The sequence below is a fragment of the Anguilla anguilla genome, chromosome 14 (assembly GCF_013347855.1).
Source record: "Anguilla anguilla isolate fAngAng1 chromosome 14, fAngAng1.pri, whole genome shotgun sequence".
Lineage (NCBI taxonomy): Eukaryota > Metazoa > Chordata > Actinopteri > Anguilliformes > Anguillidae > Anguilla > Anguilla anguilla.
This window is the reverse complement of record NC_049214.1, coordinates 7,606,838-7,630,349: the sequence shown is the minus strand read 5'-3', so window position 1 is coordinate 7,630,349 and position 23,512 is coordinate 7,606,838. Positions and strand designations below refer to the sequence as shown.

At 44.0% G+C, this 23,512-nt stretch overlaps 2 protein-coding genes across 4 annotated transcripts in view; one reads left to right on the top strand and one right to left on the bottom strand.

Annotated features, from left to right (window-relative positions):
• Nucleotides 1–5,489, top strand: part of jmy (junction mediating and regulatory protein, p53 cofactor) — a 29,065-nt gene extending 23,576 nt beyond the window's left edge. The window contains exons 6-11 of one of the 2 annotated variants that reach the window (XM_035392162.1): nucleotides 59–224; nucleotides 1,123–1,310; nucleotides 2,107–2,193; nucleotides 3,479–3,568; nucleotides 3,769–4,309; nucleotides 5,137–5,489. In XM_035392162.1, coding sequence (XP_035248053.1) covers nucleotides 59–224; nucleotides 1,123–1,310; nucleotides 2,107–2,193; nucleotides 3,479–3,568; nucleotides 3,769–4,309; nucleotides 5,137–5,447 — 1,383 coding nt within the window. In that variant the 3' untranslated portion in view covers nucleotides 5,448–5,489. Of the gene's footprint in view, nucleotides 1–58; nucleotides 225–1,122; nucleotides 1,311–2,106; nucleotides 2,194–3,478; nucleotides 3,569–3,768; nucleotides 4,310–5,136 lie in introns of those variants that run through there. The other variant, XM_035392163.1, reaches the window with a different exon arrangement.
• Nucleotides 5,490–11,528: 6,039 nt separating this feature from the next.
• Nucleotides 11,529–23,512, bottom strand: part of LOC118212857 (homer protein homolog 1) — a 51,179-nt gene continuing 39,195 nt past the window's right edge. For both annotated transcript variants that reach the window (XM_035391263.1, XM_035391262.1), the window contains 4 exons: nucleotides 15,006–15,162; nucleotides 13,326–13,436; nucleotides 12,773–12,853; nucleotides 11,529–12,244 (listed from right to left, as the gene is read on the bottom strand). In XM_035391263.1, the coding sequence (XP_035247154.1) occupies nucleotides 12,056–12,244; nucleotides 12,773–12,853; nucleotides 13,326–13,436; nucleotides 15,006–15,162 (538 nt within the window). In that variant the 3' untranslated portion in view covers nucleotides 11,529–12,055. The remainder of the gene's footprint in view (nucleotides 12,245–12,772; nucleotides 12,854–13,325; nucleotides 13,437–15,005; nucleotides 15,163–23,512) is intronic.

Sequence of the window (23,512 nt, the reverse complement as noted above, 5' to 3'; positions counted from 1 at the left end):
TATGTCCATTCGCACGTTCTCTATGTCCGTATGTCTATTCGCATGTTTTCTCTATCAGATGCAGGGCCTGCAGGTCGGTGAGGATGCAATGGCGCGGCTGGACCAGCTGGAGGAGCTGTACTACGAGCTGCAGCTGCAGCTGTACGAGATCCAGTTTGAGATCCTGAAGTACGAGGAGCTCCTGCTGACGGCGCAGCTGGAGAGCATCAAGAGGCAGGTGACAGGTGAGTGACGGGGGGCGGCGGCCGAGGTCGCGGGCGGGCGACGAACGCGTCCGCGCCAAAACGAGAGGCCAGGCACCCTGCTGATGAAGGCTCAGTGACGATCAGCGCATTCTGTCACAAACAGGCACTCTTCTGTGGGGAGGTCATCCTCACTGATCACCTGCACTTGACACGCGGGTCGTTTGCACGGCTACAGGTTCGGGGTCTCCAGAGGGCCTGAAAACTCATGCCACTGAGCAGGCCCAGTACTGGACCGGCTTGTCCTTTTTAGAGATGAAGTGCTGAAACTCCCTTAATTCCCCTCCCTTTGAACTCCCTCTTAATTTCCCAAATGAACGAGAGAGCAAAGTAAATTAGGTCAGCCTGTGAAAGCTGCCCAGTGATGGAAGAACAGTCTGGAGGCTCTCCCTCTCGCTGCTCATGCGTGTGTGTGGAGGAGAACAGCACTTCATCCTCCTGTCTGCATACAGAGCAGGAAGGGATGCCTTTTATAAGGCACATACAATACATTATACTTTCGATGTATTGTATGTGCCTTATATACTCCATTATTTCCTGTGGTTTTTTCTTGTATTAAAAGTCAATTAGATTAATTAGATCTATGTGTAGAAAAAGGAATAAAGAGTGAAAAATGAGTTTTGGAACGTTTTTTTGATATCTGATTAGAATTACTGAATTAGATTAACAGTGCTTACAATGTCTTACTTATTCAGGATTTCAGAAGACATTAATGTTTATTTGTATATTTTACACTGACTTTGGTTTAACTGTTTTACAGTAATGTCAGTGCTTTGCCTAGCTGGGCTGTAGTAAGTTAGCCTGTCCATCACGCTGGGCTACATTAGGACGCGTCCTGTGTGCGTGCGTGTGTGCGTGCGTGTGTGCCTGTGTGCGACAGAGAGGCAGGATGAGGTGGTGTACTACGACACCTACGAGAGCATGGACGCCATGCAGGCCACCGCGGACGCGGCCGCCTCCGTGCTCCTGCGGCAGGAGGAGCTCAGCAAGCTGCAGCAGAGGGTGCGACAGCTGGAGGCCAGGAGGGGGCGCATCACCGCAAAGAAAGCCTACCTCAGGAACAAGAAGGTGCGGCACCCGCCACTCACCAGGGGTCTCCATACGGACCAGCTACTGTCAGAACTGGGCCCCTCCTGGCTCTTTTCCTCTCTTTTGCACCTTTTCAGCCTGGGCTGTGAGCTTGGAGTTAAGGGACAAATACCAGGCTGGAGCACTGTAATATACTACAGAAGGGGAATAGTTAGAATAGATTATCACCACCTTTGATTCTTTAAAAACAAAGCTCATCTTTTAGTTGGTTAAGGAAAAAAAGTTTGTTTGCCATGCAGTTAACCTGTACGTCCCAATTTTGATAAGTACACAAGCATACATATGCACACAAAATTGTGTTTTAGCAGTAAATAAAAGCTGTCTATTTTGTTTTTATCACGTGGCATTTCACAGTTCAACATCCATGACTGTTTCTTCCAAGTATTCAACTCCTGCTCCTCTTTTCTGCCCAGGAAAGGGGTTAAAATTACAAGCTTGAATAATAAGCTTTTTCTTGTTTTGAAAGCAATTCTAACAGCAATTATGTGTCCACATTATTCATCGAACACCGCTGATTCAGCATATTGTGCACATGTGTTTTATGAGTAATGCACTTCACAGACCGCTCACTAACTCATTCCTGAGGAATTCTGTGTCACTGAAACAGTTCTATGCCTCGTTAAATGTAATTATAACGTTGTCGATGTCCAAATCTAATATTGCTATAAAAATGCAGATCCATTGTAATTATGGCGGAGTATTTTTATAATAAGCTGATTCAAACCTTTTTTGTGCATTAGTTTATCCCTGACCCTGTATGCTCTTGTCTTTCAAGGAAATATGTATCTTCAATCACAATGAGAAGGTGCAGCAACGCCAAGGCAGCCAAGAGGACCAGAAATCCCATCATGCCATGCAACAGGTATATTCCTGTGTCAGTGTCAACGCTGTACCTGCATATAGAGACTGGATGACTGGATGATTTGTGGCTTGCTGCTTTTTTAAATCATATTTACGGGGGGCTCCCAAAAGTCGCTACAAACAACGACAAAGTCCCTAAGTTGGCACCATTGTATGAATTGTAAAAATTATGTGAATTTAATCCTAATTGCAGACACATCTATATATAAATATTATCTGTATACATAAATATAATATAAATACATTTTTATTTTTTAATTATAAATAATTTTAAAAAGAAGGGGGTGTGTCTTCAGTGAATACCCCTTTTATAATTTCTCAGGATCACCCAAGGGAGATCTGTACCGAATTTCATGCTTCTATCTACCACGTAACATTTTTTTACACTTAATTCCCCCTACCGTTAGCCTATTCTGGAGTGTACTTTTTCAGTATAAAGCTCAGCGCTGGCCTGTACATTCACGTGCACCATGTGGCCGTCCACGCACCGTGCAGTCAGAAGTATCCACGGCAACACCGTAGACGCACAGCTGGAACTCAAGCGCAAATAAGACGGCCGAAGACTGAAGAGTCCTGCGTGTGCCGCCGGCGATGGAGTGGCCCGTAAGGGGAGCGTACGGAGGAGAGGCGCACAGGGGGCCTGTGTTTTCTAACAGCGCCTGTGCAGCTCCAGCGCAGATGTTCCGTTGCCCCGGCGGCACAGTGGGCTTTGATGTTGCGATGCGAATGGGTTTGCTCGCGACCCCGTGCTGTGAGCACCCCAGTGATTCATTTCAGTGAGCGTTCATCCGCCGTTTCCCGGTGGTCAGTGAGAGGCTCAGGAGCAAAACATTTTGGATGCGAACCGTACAAGAACCGCAGCTCGTTGTCTTTTTTCGTGCCAGCATTCTGAAGATAAAACCCTCCACTACTGGCAGTGCCACAGAAACCAGCGATGTCAGAACTGGACTTCTGAGAATAATCACTTGAATGACTCCACTTTCTTCTGTTAATGGTATTTGTCACGGAGTAAGTCCCGGACTGGATAGACTGTAACATTGTCAGTGCATAGAAACGTCAGCCCATCCAGGTTTTACCAGAGGCGCATGGTAAATACATGAGCACACTGCCCCCTACAGGCAGGCTTCACTCTTTACGCTAACCTACTGGCAGTTTAACTGGGAGTGATGCAGACTGCGATGTGTTTGAGTGCTGTTTCTCAGCAGTCACTCCTGTGCTATGAGCGGGAGGAGCAGGAGGAGCAGGCCAGCGGGACGGTTTAACTTTTTTTTTTTGCATTTCCTCAGCAAAGGGAGCAGCAGGAAGAGGAGAAGAGGAGCACTCTGGTCAGCCAGGAGAGGCAAAAGACCCTGGACAGGCTGCGCAGCTTCAAACAGGTCAGAGGCCGTGCTTACTGTAGCCAAAATGAACATTTCTGCCGTCGCTTCAGTTGGCTGGAGCTTTTTAGTGTCAAAGGCTCCCAAGTGCCAATCAATAAAGGTGCTTTCCATGAGTCTGCACAGCTTTTTAGTGTTTTAGTGTAGACCTAAATGATTTGATAGATTTTTTTTCTCTTGTCATTTTGTGTGTCATGCAGCGGTACCCTGGTCAGGTAGTGCTGAAGTCCACCAGGCTCCGGTTGGGATACGCCCGAAGGAAAGGTGGCAGCGCCTCTGCCCCCGGCGTGGCCCTGGACCAGCCGCGGTCGCTGGAGGCGGGCACGCTGGCGGAGGAGTGCGGGGCGGCCCCTGCGTCACCGGAACGTTCCGCGGCTGGAAAACTCGAAAGCGCGTCCTTGCCTCCGGGGGGCGCCGCTGCTGCTCCTCCTCCTGCCTCCCTACCTCCAGAGAGAGACCTCTCAGCGCTCAGCCTTCCCGCGACGCCCTCGCCTCCGCCCCCGCCTCCTCCGCCTCCCCCGCCTCCGCCCCCCCCGTCCGGCCCGGAGGACGCCCCCGGGGAGGGGCCGAGGCTTCCAGGGAGCCCCGTCCGGCAGCTGAAGGTGGAGGGGGGCGAGGCGGGGGGCGAGGCCATCCCCCTGGGCCCCTTCTCCGGCCGCTTCTTCGACAGCAGCCAGCTGGTGAACGCCCGGAAGAAGCTGAAGAAGACGGCGGCCCTGGAGGCCTCGCAGAGGAGGAGGGGTAAGCACTAAGCACGCCTTCGCCGTCCCTCCTGCGGTGTACAGGACACGGCGGCCTCCTCCCTTTCACACTGAATCTGCTGCACAGCACAAATACCATAGGCCACTGTTTATGAAAAATGTTTCTCAGGCTCTTTTTGAAGTCCTTTTATGAAAGGCGTATTTGTACCACTCCCAAGTGGCTCTCTTTGTACAGCGCTATGCGTGGAGGCTGAGATCATGGCCTGAATGTTGCAGATTTGGGTACAGGCCGTGTCATTAGCCAGCTTTGGCCCAGACCCTGACCAGGTTTCGCCCTGATGCAGGGGCACACCGGGGGTCTGGGGGTTACTGCAGCATCAGCACTCCCTACTTGCCTGCTTACCAGCTGTCATAGGAAAGTGCTCCTGTCCCCTGATCAGGCTGGGCTTTCCTGTACTGTATTGCCTGTACTGAAAATGGCCACAGGGTCCTGGGTGGATGCACAGGAGGCTGCAATGATCCCTGGGTGGGTGGCACTGATCTTCGGGTGGGTGGCACTGATCCCTGGGTGGGTGGTACTGATCCCTGGGTGGGTGGCACTGATCCTCAGGTGGGTGGTACTGATCCCTGGGTGGGTGGCACTGATCTCCCGATGGGTGGCACTGATCCTTGGGTGGGTGGCACTGATCACTGGGTGGGTGACACTGATCCTTGGGTGGGTGGCTGTAAAATATAAATAGAGTAAGCACTTTGCAAATACTTTGAGTCCAACTGGGAGAAAGAGCATAAAGACAGTACGATAGGAAATAAGCGCGTGTGTGTGGTTAGCGTGTGGTTAGCGTTGAGCGCTGTGCTCTGTCCCCCCAGCGAGCTCCCCGATGGACGAGGTGCTGGCCTCGCTCAAGCGGGGCAGCTTCCACCTGCGCAAGGCCGAGCTGCGGGTGCTGCGGCCCGACCCGGACCAGGACGACAGCGACAACATCCTGGCGCAGATCCGCAAGGGCGTCAAGCTGCGCAAGGTGCAGCAGCAGGGGCTGCGCGACGCCCCCGGCGGCCCGCGCGACTCGGCCGACCCGCTCACCCGCAGCATCCACGAGGCGCTGCGCCGCATCAAGGAGGCGTCGCCCGAGTCCGAGGACGAGGAGGACGCGCTGCCCTGCGCCGACTGGGAGAGCTAGGCCCCGCCCCCTCCCGCCCTCAGCCCCGCCCACTCCCCGCCCCCCCCGAAGGAAAAAAAAACAACACTGACAGCAAAGACGAAGCCCGCGCCGCTGTGCTCGCTGTGCGTTCCGCCCGTCTGATGTTCTGCCTTCGAGGAGAAGCCTCCTCAGACGCTCTGTCCCTTCCAGTCCCGCGGGTCAGAGTGAAGCTGGTCCAGCGCGTCACCGTCCCGCGGCTCCAGGCCCGGGGGTGAGGCGCCCCAATGAAGGCCACAGCCTGGCTGAGGGGCGCTGAACCACAGGGCGGTAGTGAGTGGTCCCCATGCACCCCCCCCCCCCCCCTCCCCCTCTGCCTGCCAGACCACCACCCCACTCCCCATTCCCATCCCCCCCCCCCCCCCCCAGAACACCGCTGAGGTCTCTCTTTTCATTCCGTTCCCATCCGTCCTGGTTTTTGTGGGGTCCAGAGTTATACGGCCGGGTGTCAGTGCAGATTGTGTACAGGTTGGGGCAGAGCCGGGGCTGCAGTAGCTCTGGCTCCCCTAAGCTGCATTCGCTCACTGCTATGATGCTTTACAAACTTAAAGCAGAAATAAAGCCAAGAAATAGAGTGCATCTCCTCTCCAATTGCAGATGATAAAATACAACAGCAATGTCATGTCTTTTTAACTTTGGGCCTGAGTCACGCTACGGTCATGGTCATGGTAAATGGTAAATACTGAGTGATCAGATCCTTTCATTTTAATTTGTGTAATGACAGGTTGCTCATACGTACATATATATGTATGTATGTGTATGTATATATATATATATATATACACATACATACACATATGTATAATATTTGAGACAAAGGCATTTTTTTCTTGATTTGGCTCTGTACTCCACAATTTTATATCTGTAATCAAACAATTCACATGTGGTTAAAGTACACATTCTCAGCTTTTTATTTAAGGGTGTTTTTTATACATTCTGGTTTCACCTTGTAGAAATTACAGCACTTTTTATACATAGTCCCCCCATTTCAGGGAACCATAATGTTTGGGACATATTAATGTTATGTAAATAAAAGTAGTCATGTTTAGAACTGTGTCGCATATCCTTAGCATGCAATGGCTTGAAGTCTGTGGCCCATAGACATCACCAGGTGCTGAGTATCTTCCCTGGTGATGCACTGTCAGGCCTGTACTGCAGCCGTCTTCAGCTCCTGCTTGTTTTGGGGGCTACTTGCCTTAAGTTTTCTCTTCAGCATTATGAAATGCATGTTCAGTTGGATTCAGATCAGGTGAATGAATTTTACAGTTTTTGGCTTTGGAAAACTCCCGTTATTGCTTTAGCAGTATGTTTAGGATAATTGTCTTGCTGTGGGATGAAGCACCATCCAATGAGTTTGGAGGCATTCGCTTGAACTTGAGGAAATAAGATTCTTCTGTACACTTCAGCAGTTGCATTATCTCTGACGACAAGTGAGCCAGTACCTGTGGCAGCCATACATGGTCAAACCATAACACCCCCACCACCATGTTTCGCAGATTAAAGGGGGGTGCTTTGCATCTTGTGCAGTTCCTTTTGGCCATCATACTTTGCTCTTGCCATCCCTCTGTTACAAGTAAATCTTGGCCTTTCTCCAGAGCTCTACAGGCTCTTTTAGGTATTTCTTGGCAGTCTGTAACATGGCCCTCCTTTTGTTGCAGCTAACTAGTGGTTTGCATCTTGTAGTGTAGCCTCTGTAGTTCTATTTTTGAAGTCATCTGCAGACAGTAGTCACTGACACATCCACGCCTGCTTCCTGAAGATTGCTTCTGGTCTGTCAGACAGGTGTTTGGGGGTTTTTCTTCATGGTGAGAATTCTTCGGTCATCCTTGACCTCCCAGGCCCTTTGCGATTACTCAGCTCACCAGTGCTCTCTGTCTTCATAATGATGTTCCAAACAGTTGATTTTGGTAAGCCAATTGCTATACCCAAAGCATCCCAGGTACTCCTGGGACACCAAGCTTGGACTTCTGGAGTAGTTTTTATTAAAGGAACCTCCTGTTTCCAGGCCCTTCCAGAAAGATTCAGTCTTGCAGTCTTGTTTCCTTGCCTCACAGATTTACAGCTAACTCAAATAAAGTTTTCATCAATTTCAGGTGCAGTGCCACCTACTGACTAAAACATGAATAGGATTTTGCAACATTTCATTTCTCAGATATGAGTTCTATGTGTTTTTTTCTTCTTGCAGCAAACACCTGTGTGATAAAGGCATGCGTTTGCTGACAGTGAACTGCATGGGCCTGCAAGTTTTAGATCTCACGTTTCCTGCTAAATAACATCTGTCTGCAGCCATTGATTGTATTCCTGCTGTGGAACCTACTGCCTGTAGTAGTATTTGTCATGGCTTTGATATTTCAGTGCTCAAACTCTTCTGGGTAAGTGTGTTTTTGTGAGTAGTAATTCCCAACCCTCCCCTCTGCATTTGACTGTTATATTGACTGATCTGTTGACAAACCGGTTCTATGAAAGATGTGATACATTTCTGTCTGTTAGTAATAGCACACGCATTTCACTCTTTCCGGAGTATATTTAGTAGATTCAGCCTTGCTCATGTTAGATATCATGTCGTGTCTGACTGTAAGAGTCTGGACCGTGCTGTTGGCAGTCTCCACACAGTGTCAGAATGGGACAGCAATCAAGCTTTTACGGGAAGTTATTTTAGGCCCAGTTTTAACATGTTACTAATCCAGCAAAAGATCATGTCATTTGTTTTCCTATTGTGTGGGACGGGGTGGGAGAGAGGGCCATCTGTGATTGGATAGCACTGCATTCTTACCTGTTAGTCGTCCATGCTGAATGCCAGCCTAGGGAGCAAACATTAGGACCAGTGTGAACTTCATTTGCTTTTGCCATTACACTAGATGGATGCGTTTAGTGACGTGTTCTGTGAAAATTATTCTTAGGCGTGAGAGTTGATGGGAGTGAATGTCACCCTGTGATACAGGACGTTCACTACTTCTTGTGGACTCGCTCACTCATTCTGTATCATAACAGGGGAGGACACTTGAAAATGGGCAGCTCTGGGCAAACATACTGCATGTCGATCTCGTATACACAACACAGATAGTTGTTTGAAAATCACCCAAGGATCAGATATGTTTAGACGTCAGGCATGTTCATGTTTATCCCCATTCCATAAAGAGAAATCTCTTCCACCAGCATTATTCCTGTGAGTTGAATTCAGAGTCATTGCTGTTTCTTTTCCGTACGTTGATTGTTTTGCCAGGTAAATATTGCTTTTTGGACCGGTTAATATGAAGTCAGACTGTTGCACTGAATTTAAGAAGTGTGATGAAGTAGATGTCCATATATCAATAATTTGATTTTTTGAACTGCTATTTAAAAAAAAAAAAAAAAAAAATCTTTGGCCATTTGAAAAGTACGTTTTGTTTGTTTGTTTTATGCCATGTATTATGAAGTGATGGCAAGTGTATATTCCAGGTATACAGTGACTGCAGGTGTGTGCATGAACATACAGTTTACTCACTGGCTGCTGGTTTGCAGCATGCTGATGTCAGTATATTTATTTTAATCAAAGTCAGTCATGTCACTCGTTGCACACTGTTCTTACATGGTACTGTTTAGCACGCGCTGACCTCCTTATAGTACAGACGTACCGTAGATTTACTGTTATACCCTTACCTTGAACCTACTAGTCTTTTGACTTTCAAAGTGTACTGTATTTTGAATTTATTTAATACGTGTATTCATTTCTGTCTGTAGACATTGTTCAACACACAGATCCCTGGCTTATTTGCTCATTATTTAAGTTACAGTTATATTCATTCACAACCCTTCTCTGCACCATTTCCAGCTGACACTACAATGACAATTACAATTTTCCCACGCGTTTTGATTTCTGTAACCTGAAATATCTATGGCGGGCCAGTGCTTTTCATGATCCAACGAATGGATTTAAGATTAACCAGTCACTAGATATGGGTAATACTATGTTGAAATAGAGAAAAATAAAAAAATAAACAAACTTTTTAAATGTATATTATACTGTAAAGATGTTCTGTTGAGTCTTCACAGTGCATCTGTGTAATTGCCTAAAATTACAATAATATGTATTTGAGTAAAATGAAATATTTAAAAAGAAATCATGTTTATATAGCAATACCATTAAAAAGTAAAAACTGCTTTTTCCCTTTTATTCTGCTGTTCCTACCATTATATCCATAATTAATGCTTTATATTCTCAAATCTGCATTTTTCCAAGGTGAATAAAACCTTGTAAACAAAGTACTCGTTGTTGCCTTTTTTTCCTGCGTCATGTCACATGATTTAAATAATGTTGTAGTAGCATAAAAAATCAATTGGTTGTAAAGTGTATTTATTTGAGTTTTCTCCACAAATGAAGACTCTTCTTGACCGAGGTTTACCTGCTTCAGCGGAAAGGGGCGTGGGCCAGGGGCACGGACACGAAGCGGCAGGTTAATGTCCCGGAACGGCCGTCGTCACAATCGCCAAAACGCCGCGTAATTCGTCCGGCGAAAAGTCTCGCACACGCGCGAAAACACAGTGCTGCAGTCCAGGGGCAGTGCTCTATAGTGCGCCATGTTGTCACAGAATAAAAGGCAACACAGTTAGTTCTGTCAGCTGTCACTGTATTTAAAAATACAACCTGTACCCCTCGATACTCAAGACCTCCTTTATCGAGCTATTGGAGTTGGGCACCAGTCCTATAGCTACAGGAGAGGATCTGGGTGGCGATGAAGGACAAATCCTCAAATATTCAGTGGCAAGAAAGAGACCAGAGCTCCAGGCAATACAGTATACAATAAAAAATACCTACAGGGGGTGAAACTACAACAAGGAATTAAATCCTTGATAAATATATATATATATATATATATATATATATATATATACTATAAACTTCAAATGACAGTTGTGTTTTAAGCATGTGTTATATCAATATTTAAATGAATTACTCAAACAGTTTTATTACTTTCCAAAGTTTTGTAATAATGTGTATATCAGATAGTAGAATGCTAACTTTTAGCCTTGTAAAATTTTTCAAATAAAACCAGTCCATCTACAAGCCCTTAAATAGTGTTCTTCAGGTATACATATATAGTTTTTTTTTCTTCAAACATAATCACAGATTTTTGGCAATAATAAACCCATCAAACAGTACCATATTAGGCTACCCATCATGTATCTGTGTACCAAAGGCAGCTTCAGTATTAAATTCACTGTACAGGAAACCATATTTGGCAAAATAAAAATAACAAATCTGAGCTGATAATATCATCACATCACATCAGTCAACACTTTGTCTTTCAGTCCAGCTCAAGTATCTGTTCTTCTTTTTCTTTAGTTTCTTTAAAAGTTCAAAAGTATTTCCACTTTTCCACATCTATCACAATCATAATACCCACGTACCATACAAGAGAAAATAATAACGCAAAAAAATTTGAGGTTTTACAAATACTACCAACTTTGTACCATGAATAATTATGATAATAACCATGATCGTAATATTTCTTGAAATAATCGGTAAATTAAGGATGTCAAGTCTACCATAGCACTTCAAAAAGCAACAGAAAATGAGAAACAATTTCAGATTCATCCAAAGGTCTCTTACAATTCCATTTTTACAAGTAGAGTATAAAGTTCTTTATAATATATATATATATATATATATATATATATATAATTGAAGACTGCTTTGTAGACGCTGCTGACCCGCTACTCACTATGCCGAACTGGCACTTTTCTGCACCTCTGTGACATGCAGGATTGACCGTCATGTATGGTTCAGACAGGAGAGAAAGAGAATACCTGATTGTAAGATTGCAGTGATTTCCAGAGGCTCTTTCCTGTATTGCTCGTTATATGCTGCCCTCTCTGTTACGTTATAGTCACTAAGCCTTCCCCCCACCTCCCCAGCCGTGACCCTTGCGCATCCTTTCACAGGGGCCCTTGTGAGGCAGTTTTGTCGCGGGGAAGGAGAAGGCCATTGTGGGGCGGCTACAACAAATGGCTGTGGGAGCGCTGTGATCCTGCCCAGGGGACCCCCCTCCCCCTCCCCCTTTGACCCCCCCCCACTCCCCCCCCAGACTACGCCGCAGCCCCGGAAACCGACAACGACCTCAGAATGAGTCCAAGATACGAGCGTCGTACATCTCCTTATCATGTGCCTCACCCCGGCGCAATAATGTCAACCGTCATGTAGAAACGATCAGGAGAGAACAAAGAAAGATCAGGAAGTACCCTTTTAATAAATAACCGTAAATTCTCACCATCTGCAGCTGGTGGCATGTCATGCACAACATGCCACTTTTTGGAAACGAAATAGAAATATTAAAAAAAAACCCAAAAGAAACAGACGACTACTCTCAAGAAAAATACTACCAAAACCACCAGATAAATTTTTTTAAATTAAAAAAAAAACTAAGCAAAAGAAAAAAATCAGCAGAATCATATTGTATGTTTTAAAACGAATAAGTGTTCTCTGGGTTCAGAGGGGGTGAATGTAAGGTAGGCAGGACTCCATGGTGGGCACCACCAGTTTGTTTGTGTGTTGCGTGTTTCTGCACTGCGCCAGCGTGTAGCTATCCCGGGCGGAGGCGGGAGGGGGCGCTCTAGCTGCCTTCGATGAGCTTGGCCAGGCTGTCCCGCAGTTCGGTCAGCTCGAAGATCTTCCCGTCCAGGATCTCCAGCAGGGTCTTGAGGCTGTTGCGGAAGGTCTCCTGCTCCGCCTGGCTGCTCTCCAGCCGCTGCTCCAGCTCCGACAGCTGGGCCTCCAGGTCCTTGTTCCTGGTCTCCGTCTCCTGCAGAGGGGGCGGAAACGGGCGTGGCAGGGGTGGGCAAGGAGGGCCGCGTCTGTTTCTGGTTGTCATGTCGACTATGTGCTCTTAATCATTTAATTAGTCCAATCATTTACAGAGTCTGACATTTTTTGACAAGTGCATAAATGAAAGCTGAAGACCACTCTTGTGTCAATATCAATTATATATGCATATATACAGTACACTGTATTCACTCAGCTAACTGAGCCAGGGTATTCGTTGGAAATGGCAGGCGCCCTTCTCATTCGACTCATTCAGTGCTCAGCCTAGAAATCAGCTAAGTGAGTTCTGACCATAAACAATTCAGTGATCAGTGCTGGCGATTCACATCTAATCATTGGTACGTTACGCAAGCTACAAGTTATGGCTTTCGCTTCGTTTCCATCTGATTGTCTTAGACAACTGATACATCTAACACAAAAAAGCTGTCAAAAGTTTTAAAAGGGTACCTCAGTGAAAATACACCATTTTTGTGCGCCATACCAAATAAGCCAACACGCCTGGTCTTACCTGCAGTTTCTGCGTGAGCGAGTCTCTCTGGGCCTGCAGCTGGTTAGCATTGTCGACCTCTTCTTTCAACCGCTCCAATTCCTGTGGACCCAACGGGACAGCACGGTTGAGAGGTGTGGTCTGAACTGGCAAAGGCTCAAATGGGGCAGCAAAAGGCCCCACTGATGCTCTGCAGCAGGGTTTGGTGTGCGACGGGCGCAGAGATAACCAGGGCAAAACACACTCAGTTCTGGTATATTTCACCGGGTTTCACTACAGTCAGTGCAAGACCCAGTGTAGACAGGATGGATGTTTGTTTGCAGCAGCTAGCTTATGCCAACTCACAGTGGCTCTAAGTAACAGGTCCACAGTCCCGCAGGTTCAAGTGCTGCGTAAACTAATCTGACCTGAGGGCAGCCATTAATACCTGGCACTGTGGCACTGCTGCAGGCCTTTTTCCATGGCACTGCCTTCACAATGGAGTAGCCCACCCAGGGATATGGTTGGTCAGTGACAGAGTGGCTACTGTCCCTCCAGTCATCGCTAAAGAGGCCATCCCGGTGTCGCTCCCTACCTCTTCCTTTGCCTTCAGCGTGACCTCCAGCTCCTCAATGGTTTGGTTGAGCTCCGTCTTTTGAGATTTGATCACGTTGGTCTGACCGCTCACGCACTCCAGCTCTGTGACCTGAAGACACACAAAAACAAGAATCTGAAAAATAGTCTATGTGGGTGGGCAGTGAAGTCATTGTGTCCTTGCGTCCACTATAGAGGACATCTACGTATTGACATTTCAATGCAAATATTCTCAAAAATAATTTCAGGCTCATAATTCTCCTTTCAATTTAAGTTGTTCTATAACCTTACATACCTTTGATATCATTGGAGTGTCCAAGATACCAACTACAGCATCTTGATTTGGAAGTGTTGCATGAATATTAACCAATGGCCACAAGCAAATGAGAAGTAAATTGCTTGGAAGATAATATATTGTTCTTTCTAAAGAGCTTAGGTTTTGGTGCCCTCTCGTGGAAGCAAAATAACATGACTGTGAGGCCTGAAAAGAAATGACCAATAGCTATGATTTTCAAAGCTAAAAAGCATGCAGTATCACTGCAGTATTTTAAATCGCATTCTGCTTCCCAAAGGGATGTCCAGTGTAAATACTAAAACTACTGTATTGCTATACTGCTATACTACTATACTGCTTGTACTGTATGTGAACCGATCAGTTTCTAAGAAGACTCAGTCAAGGACTATAACAAGCATTTGCATGCTGGAGTTTAACTAAAATTACTTTGGTTAATACTTCACCATAGTCAACAGCAAGTCAAAATACTGAATTATTTACCATTTACCATTTTACCATTACATACTAATAGAGTAGATATCCATGTAACAAATGGCCATTGCATTATTACATCTGAAGTAGACACCTAAAGTACACCTAATGGGTTATCTTTTAATAAAACATAATAAGAAAACATATCCCGCATTATTTAAAGTCTGCAGTGTACACATTCTATAGTATACAGTAAGCACATAGTAACATCTGGAATGGATTAGAGTCTTAGGTAGTCCAGACCTGGTGTTTTTTTCAAATGTCACAACTCACATATGAGTTTGACATTTCTCACCCACAAGTGTCCTCAAGGGAATTTGGTCACCCTTACACACCCTATCACTATTCCCTTACCTATTTATATGTACCCTCTCTCTGTTCCCTAATCCACATACTGTATGTACCTTCTCTCTGTTCACGTATCCACATACTGTATGTACCCTCTCTCTGTTCCCTAATCCACATACTGTATGTACCTTCTCTCTGTTCACGTATCCACATACTGTATGTACCTTCTCTCTGTTCACGTATCCACATACTGTATGTACCTTCTCTCTGTTCACGTATCCACATACTGTATGTACCCTCTCTCTGTTCCCTTATCCACATACTGTACGTACCCTCTCTCTGTGCCCTAATCCACATACTGTATGTACCCTCTCTCTGTCCCCTTATCCACATACTGCATGTACCCTCTCTCTGTGCCCTAATCCACATACTGTATGTACCCTCTCTCTGTTCCCTTATCCACATACTGCATGTACCCTCTCTCTGTGCCCTAATCCACATACTGCATGTACCCTCTCTCTGTGCCCTAATCCACATACTGCATGTACCCTCTCTCTGTTCGCTTACCCCCTTGAGTACCCTCTCTTTCTTGCCCCCCACCCACTTGTACTGTGTATCCCCTCTCACCCGTTTGTGTAGCCTCTCAGCCTCCTCCTGATAGGCTGCCAGCTGTTGCTTCCATTGCTTGACGTTGGCTGTGGACTCTAGCAGCGCCGCCGTTAGCTTGGCATTGTTTCCCTTCAGAGCGTCCAGCTCCGCCTCCCAGTGCTTGTTGATGGTGGAGCTGGAGACGAATCAAAAGCACAAACAAATACATATTCCATTATAAAACACTAAATTACACGACACCTTACATTATGCATTTGCTTAACATATGATCCTTGATCCTATGTACTCATTTACACAGTCTTGATATGACAATATTAAAGAACAGGTCATCTCTCAGCCAACATTTCTTAACTATATTCACCAAATACTATCTATTTGCAAATACTGTGTCCATTCAGCTGTGTATAGCGTGCAAAGTGCCACTTCTGATTAAATGCAGCAAAACAAACTGCAGGCATAAAAGATGACAATATGGTAATATGTGATGGCAACCACAACATACTCGCCATACAGTGCTGTACTTTTAAACATGCTGGATAGGTTTAAACACAAGAGCTGCCTTTTTGACGGTTCAGATATTCCAGCAGCGTCTGAATTCTCTCCTTGCGGTTGATTTTACATTTGCATCACTTAGAGATGAGAGGATTCTTGTATTCTTCCCCCACCTACTTTCCCTTGCCATCGCGCGAGCCCATGAGCACTGAGGGCTGTGTGACTTCCCCGCGCTCTTCTCCCATGAACCTCTAGCTCGGCGCCGCGCGTCGTGCGCTCACCCACTCACAGCTCCACGAAAAGCAGAGAAGAAAAAGGGAGACATTCATCTTCACCTCCTCCCACTCCCACGGCTACCAATGCGCTGACGCCCCCCCCACGCCTTCAAGCCGCATGACGCAAGCGCTAATGAAAAAGCTCCCCGTCCCACTCTCTCGCACCCACGGAGAAGCCAGTGGGATGCACTGCTGACAGGCCACTGTTAGCGTTTAAAAAGCCCAGCAGTGCGAAGGCACAGCGTCTGGAGCTAACGGCTAAACTCTCTACTTTCCTCTTCCGAGCTGCCACTTCTACCCGATATGCACAGCTCCAGATGAAATGTCCTGGAGTAAATTCAGAGCGCAGAGTGTAGACGCAGAGCGCACCATGTTTGCTTTCGCTGTTTTTCAGGTGCGAGGTTGAGAAGGAGCCGGAGTTCCATTAACAATCACGAGATGAGCGATTCGTTTTGGTAAGGTGAATCCTAATTCTATGTTTAAACCTTTCCTCTATCCTCGTAATAATGGATAATTCTGTGAACTATTCTACTGTGGCATCATTTTCGCTGCTTGCTGACCAAGTTGTACTTGTGTTGATGCACATAGTTTCTTGCCTTAGGTAAAATGCTGTATCACTAATTTATTAATTTTCTTTTACTACTTCAAAATCAGAAATGTATTTTAAAAAGTATTATATTTGGGGGAAGTAGGGACAGATTCGCAATTGTGTGTATTTAATGGCATAGTTAAAAGAAAAGATTGTTATTTACCCTCATGGCACTTAGATAAAACAGACTTTCAAGGGGAGAAACTTCAGAAGAATTAGGCTACTGACAATCTGATCCCCTGTGCTGGACTCTAAACTACATGATCAAGTACTGTTTCTGTGTATTTCTGAATGTCTGGTTGTGATTCATAGGAAAAAATAGGAAAATCATTTTGTTGTAGTTAAGTGTGTTCATCGTCCAAAGCAAAGACAGGTATTTCATATGTCCACTCATTAAAAGAACCGTGGACAAACAGGTAACTTTTATTTACTGACTAGCTTAATTAAAATTGCACTTTCAAAATCCCTTTAGCCGTATTCACTCACGGCTGTGGCCTCTGTCAATGCAGAATGCAGATCAGCAGGGTTCTAGATTACACTCTTCCGTGTATATCGATTTATTCACTGAGGTTCTAAATGGCAGGGCTGTGAAATCCACTTTGGTTCTGGGCCTTAACTGGCTCACATTGAAACAGGTCCATTCCACTACCCCAGGGGCACAGTTTAAAGGGTGATTCTCGTACAATCAGCTCATATGATTTATGCACCCTAAATCACACTGTCACTTAAATAAACTGTCAGAGAATGTATAGTTTAATTTTTGTACACGTTTAAACAGCCCATTGGCATTGCATATCATTCATTTAAGGGTTCTGCTTTTATTTATCCTCTGCATATTGTACAATTTGTCTTAATCAGCTACTCAGTATATTTCCATAAGCAAGAAGCAGCAGCTTCGTCAACAGTATAATATATTTCCCCACTGAGCTTGCAACCTTGTGCTTACAAGTTACTCCAGTGCTGTGCCACTTCGCCGCACTGGAACTGTGTGCGCAAATCTTCACCCTCTAACAGCAAGGGTGCAAATACCAGAGCCAACGTCACCCAGGAGCACCGCAAGAAAACAGCTACTGGCAACGCAAGAGACACAAGAGCATACCTATCACTGTCTTACTGTGTATGTCACCTCTGTGTCATTGCTAATAATATTCGCCAATAAAAGCATGAGCATGATCTGTGTTGACTGCTTTATGTGGACACCACCAAGGCTTCATGATGAACATGACTGGAGCCAGAATCCAGAATGCTCATGGTCAGGTGTCAGTACCCACACCCAACAGTGCCACAGATAACCTTGTGAGTAAAAACATTGTGCACAGGTAAAACACCCCTGCAGGCAGAGAGAATACTGTACGTATTGCCATTCTAGCAAAAGAGTGATGTCATACTCCTTCACGAGATGGAACGAGTGAAACAGGGCCAACAGAAGTGGCACCGAACAGCCACAGATAGAGGTCAGAGGTCAATCCAATCTGCACCACACACACACACATGCACACACACGCACACACACGCACATATATACACACAAGTCGAACAACAACTAAACCTTTTCACCATGAGCAGGTGTATCTAATAAAGTAGCCACTGAATTTATATATATATATATAGTGAGCTCCATAATGTTTGGGACAAAGGTATATACTTTCTTGATTTGGTTCTGTACTCCATAATTTTTTATTTGTAATCAAACAATTCACATGTGGTATAAACTGCAGATTCTCAACTTTTATTAAAGGGTATTTTATACATTTTGGCACCATGTAGAAATTAAAGCACTTAATACATAACACCCCCACCCCCCCACCCCACACCCCCATTTTGGGGAATCATAATGTTTGAGACAAACAGCTTCACAACAGGTGTTTTTGCTTAGTCAGGTATGTTCAATTGCTTTGTGTGAGTTGTGCCAATTAAAGCTATTATAAGGCAAAGAAATAACAGTCAGAGACATAGGTCAAACTTTTGGAACATCATTAAGAAAGAGAGCACTGGTGAGCTCAGTAATCACACAGGGCCTGGTAAAAGTCTTGCTGACAGAAGAGACAAAGATTCCCCTGTATCAGAGTGATGGCAAGAAGTATGGAGGCCAAAAGGAACTGCACAAGATCCAAAGAACCCCGCCCCACTCCCCATCAGTGAAACATGTTGGGGTATTATGGTTTGGGCATGTATGGCTATCACAGGTACTGGTTCACTTATCGTCATTGATGATATATAACTGCATTTCTACACTCAAGTTTCCACTCGGTGAGTGGGTGAGTGGGGTCTTCACACAGTCATCAGAATAACCCACTCAGAGTGGGCGAGAGGACATGAAGGAGAGGAAATCACCACCTTCACCCACCAGCGGAACAGAAATAGAACTCGCCCCCAGACAGAGTGAAAGCACCACACCTTCTCCTGTTTCCCAATCCAGCGTGCACCAAAAAAATACCTTCCCTTAGCAAGCAAAGACTCTGATGATAATGAGACTAATTAAATGTCACAAGACTATATAAATTAAAATCCACCACTGAATGTATACAGACATTACTATGTTTCATTTTTATCGTCTCAAATGATTAAATAAATAAAAAAGATGAAGCCAACAGTAGACAAGTTCAAATAAAAGGGGACAATTACAACTACTGGTGACGTATATTTGGAACACTATATTTAATAAGCATAAGCACAAATAAAAGCCAGCTGAGATAATCCTGCTTACAATAAGCAACATGTTTTGACCCTTTAAATATTTTTCCTTGGCTTTAGTTTTTTAATCATCACAAAAGTTTATAATTTATGGCCACAGAAAGAAAAACAAGGACACTGATTAGTAATAACTAAGGTACAAAATATTAGCCAAAAATATCAATACAACAGGCATTCCAGGGCTCCAAATAGACATTCTAAACATTTCCAAGATTATCAGAGAGAATATTTATAAAATATGCAAAAACACAAAAGTTCAAAGTTGTCTAGTTTTTTCCCTTGCTTATAAATGGAAATAAGAATGGCTCTGTGATTAGTATGATGAGGCATGGAAGATTAAAATAATACCCAAAATATCTTTGTTGGATACACCCAAGCAAGAAGGAGAAATCAATACAAGAAATGTTACCAGAGTAACTTGAAAGACCGAGAGAAAAAAATATTTTAAATCACCGGTTACAAGGTAGGCAGCTTGAGTACACAAAACCTGGACATGACATCGAAAAGGTGAACGACGACACCTCTGCTTTTGACCAGGTTTAAGAGGAGTAGACTCGACATGCTTTGAACAGTTCTCTGAAAGAGAAGATACAAGCTCAAGTTTAGTGGTGGGTGATTCAGACAAGAAGACTCAATATTTACAAGACACATTTCACAGCATTTTGATTTACAAAAAGTTGGAAGAAAGAAGGTCATCATCAACCGAGAATTTCCCGTTTCTTTCTAAAGCCTGAAAGAGCAGTTAAATGGTGTGGAGGAAACTGCCCTGATAAAAAAGTGAAGAGAGAAAGTATAGTATGTTTTATTCTTTTTGCACTGCAGAGGATTGGTTTTCACAACTAAAATAATCCAATACCAGTACTAAAACCAAGTGCCTCTGCTTTTCAAGAATTGTTGATTTGAGGTTATCATGCCAACATGTAAGAAGTGACAGTGGAGGTCAGTGCTTTAACTGCCGTTCCAAAATACTGGACCCAAAAAAGGGCCCTGATATATTTAAAGAATTGGATTATTCATTATATAACTTTACAACATGTTTTACTGATCACCGTTTATTTATCTATGTTGGTTCTAATGTATAAGCTATAAATAATAATAATAAGCTGTATGATGTATAAACTGTACAACGAATCAACGACTACTTCATATACAACCGATGACAGCATAGTTGATCAACCAAAAAAATCTTAGTTGACATCCGTGCAACCTGTAAATGCCCGTTCAGTCGCTAGGGGGCGCTTATGTAACGGCAATGCGCAACGCTCTATGACCCGGCCTAATACCGGAGAAAGCACAACCTGTCGGACCCTTTTTCATAACATAATTTCGTGACTATTTTATTAATATTACTGTTTGCACTCTCAAAGAGAATGTTTGTCAACAGACAAAAAACAGTTACAAGGGCACATTTCTGTTACATGTTTGGTGCTGCCACACTACTGTAAAGTTGTGATAACCGCTGTCAATACGCTTTTCCTAAATTACATATTAATTTTCATGCCTCTAGCTATAGACTCAACGTTGTCACTCACTACCGTTGCCTTATCATTGATGATCCTATAAATCTGTGTGGAGAATTCGTGAAACGTTTCTTCCATGCTCTGTTTAGACCTTTTTTAATGTGGTCAGATAGCTGTTAAATACGTCAGAAGTTGTAAAATTGATATAGGCCTAACCAATTAAATTAGCGTTATGATTAATCTATCGGTATTAAGATAGTAAACTAGATCGCTGGTAGCATCAGCTATTTTACTTCAGTGACGTAGATAGATCAAGTCAACAATGATGTATTGCAGGATTGACTGAATGTCTGTAGATTGTTCATGGTTGTTCAGCAGCTCTATCTACTGCTAGTATTCTGGTTATGACGTCACAGCAGACACGGTGACATGGAATGGTTACATGATTTAATCAATTTGTATAAGAGGTTTGTGTAGGAGCAGCGATCTAGAGAGATCATCATTTCTGCAAATGCACCGGGCAATCCATTCCGCGGGATGCATTCAGTTATCAGATTTCAAGTAGGTGCCACATTAGCTTTTGTGTTATATGAGAGATTTGGTCATTATTTTATATCGCCAAAAATGTGCAGACAAGTATGAATAATTATTTTCTTACCAATCGCAGGTGTGCATAGACGGGCATGAAATGTGGTTGTGTTTAAAGACCCGCTAATGACGAATCCAAACGTTAAAATAGTTCTAGCGGTAATCGTCTGAAGGGAAATGTCCGAAGGTGGCTGATGAAAGGTTCAATAGTATGTTGTTAGTTTAAATATACTGATTTAAAATAGTTGTGTAACATATTTTACACTTTCACTAATAAAAAAATGTCACTGCATAGTTGAATAAACCACAACTAACTGCTGAAAGGAATTTTGGGACACCTTTGAGAGGTGAACTTTGTATCAGGGTCACTGCCATGTTTCCAGTGCAGCGAGTTCAAAAAGATAAGCTGTCAAAAAAGGCACCGTTACCAGGCCGGCATTCACCAATACACCTTCCAGAGTGGTTACTTTTATGAAAGGAGCTCAAAGAAAAATACCCAAATGTTTAAATGACTGAATGTAATTAATTAAAGCAATGTGCCCTTCCCTCTCACCCACAGCACCCTGGTGCTCCATCTCCAGAGCAATTCCAGACAACCTATAGTGAGCACTTTGGACGCCAGAATTTGCAAGCCGAGACACCTGGCATCTCCACAGGCTATGAGGTAAACACGCACATGCGAGGTAAAAACTCCCACAATAGCTAATGCACACACACACACACACACAGACATATCATTGCAATCTTATTGGGGGGAAAATGCTATATTCTCTCCTTTCAAACAGCTCATCTGTCAGCTACAACAGGACCCTGGCTTTTTGCCAACTTGTGTTCATAGTATGAATTTTATATGAAATCAGCTACAGGACTTCAGAGACAAGTGTAGTTGGACATATAACAGGGTACTTAGCTGTGATGAAGCAGTGGCAGTCTAATCATAATAAGTGAACAGTCAAATATTTTGACTAATAAACAGTTGAATGCTTTAAACACTTGGATGGCCATAAATGAATACTGTTTCAATTCCAGAACATCAGGCAAAGGTGTGTTTATGTGTATGTGCCATTTTGGAAAGGATTTTTTTCCCCACAAAGATTCTGCAGTGTGTGTGTGTGTGTGTGTGTGTGTGTCTGTATGAGCATGCATGTGTGTAACTTTACACAAGTTTCAGGGGAAGTCTTGTTGTCCATATAGCCATTAATATATACATAGCTATAAATGTCAGTATCCTTATAAAACTACTAATCATACCAAAATATTGCTCTCTTTTCCCCAGCCTCCTGGCATTCTGCTTAGAGGAGAATTTCTGACAACCTATAGGGATCACTTCAGACCTATGTCAGAGCCTTCGATTTCTGATCGCTCCTTGCAAGAGGTAGTGGCTGGCATATGTGCATGCAGAGAGGTAGTGGCCTGCCTATGTGTATGCACACGCACTGCACACACACACACATGCACTGCACGCACGCACACTCACTACACACACACACACACACACACAAACATACACACACACACAGGGGTGTCTTTCTCTTTCCTTGAATGCTGTTTCAGTTTTGAGGTCAATAATACAGGTAGCTAGCTATGCCACTGTGTGTTCAGCCATTTAATGGACAATCTGAAAAGGATATTCCAACACACCAAACAAAGCTTCCAGCACTGTCCTAAAGAGTGTTCTATCATCACAGTCAGTGGCTATGCCATTCCATAAAGGGCCATTAACATTACATAATATTTTTTGGCAGACGCTTTTATCCAAAGCAACGTACAATAAAAGCATACCGAAGGTCATTGGTCAACTACAAAAAAACACAGGTCCGATATAGGTACAATCAGAATCATAATCAATACTCATTATGTAACAGTTGAGTTCACACTGTACAGATAGGCTAGGTCAGAAAGTTATGACAAGTAAAAACTAGGATGAGAAATACCTAATACTTTCCTGTTTAATAGCCTGAAAGTCACATGTAACACAAGTGAAACGAAAAAATCAACTGCTCCCATGCAATTCTCCCTTCTTTCCAGTTTTCTGACGCTCGGGCTCCAAGGCAATTTGAGACCACCTACAGTGATCATTTCGGGCCCCAACAATCGCATTCTTCGGTCCACAGGGTAATGTGTTATCACCAGACAGAAACACTCCCCTTCATACGCCTGAATATTCAGTTGTGACGTTCTTTCCTTAGTTATAAACTGGTCATACCTTAAAGCAGACAACTAGAAACATCCGTAGGTGATGAATGGATATGGGTATGGACATGTTCTTGATCATGAGTCTATGAAGATGGTAGTATAATGTTTTACCAAGACATTGTTTGTTCTGTTTGTGCTTTTTGTTCAACGATTGTTTCTATGTAGAGTACAATGTACAAAATGATCAGTGCTGTGCATCCTCACCTATGACCTCTAAACCCATGTCCACCT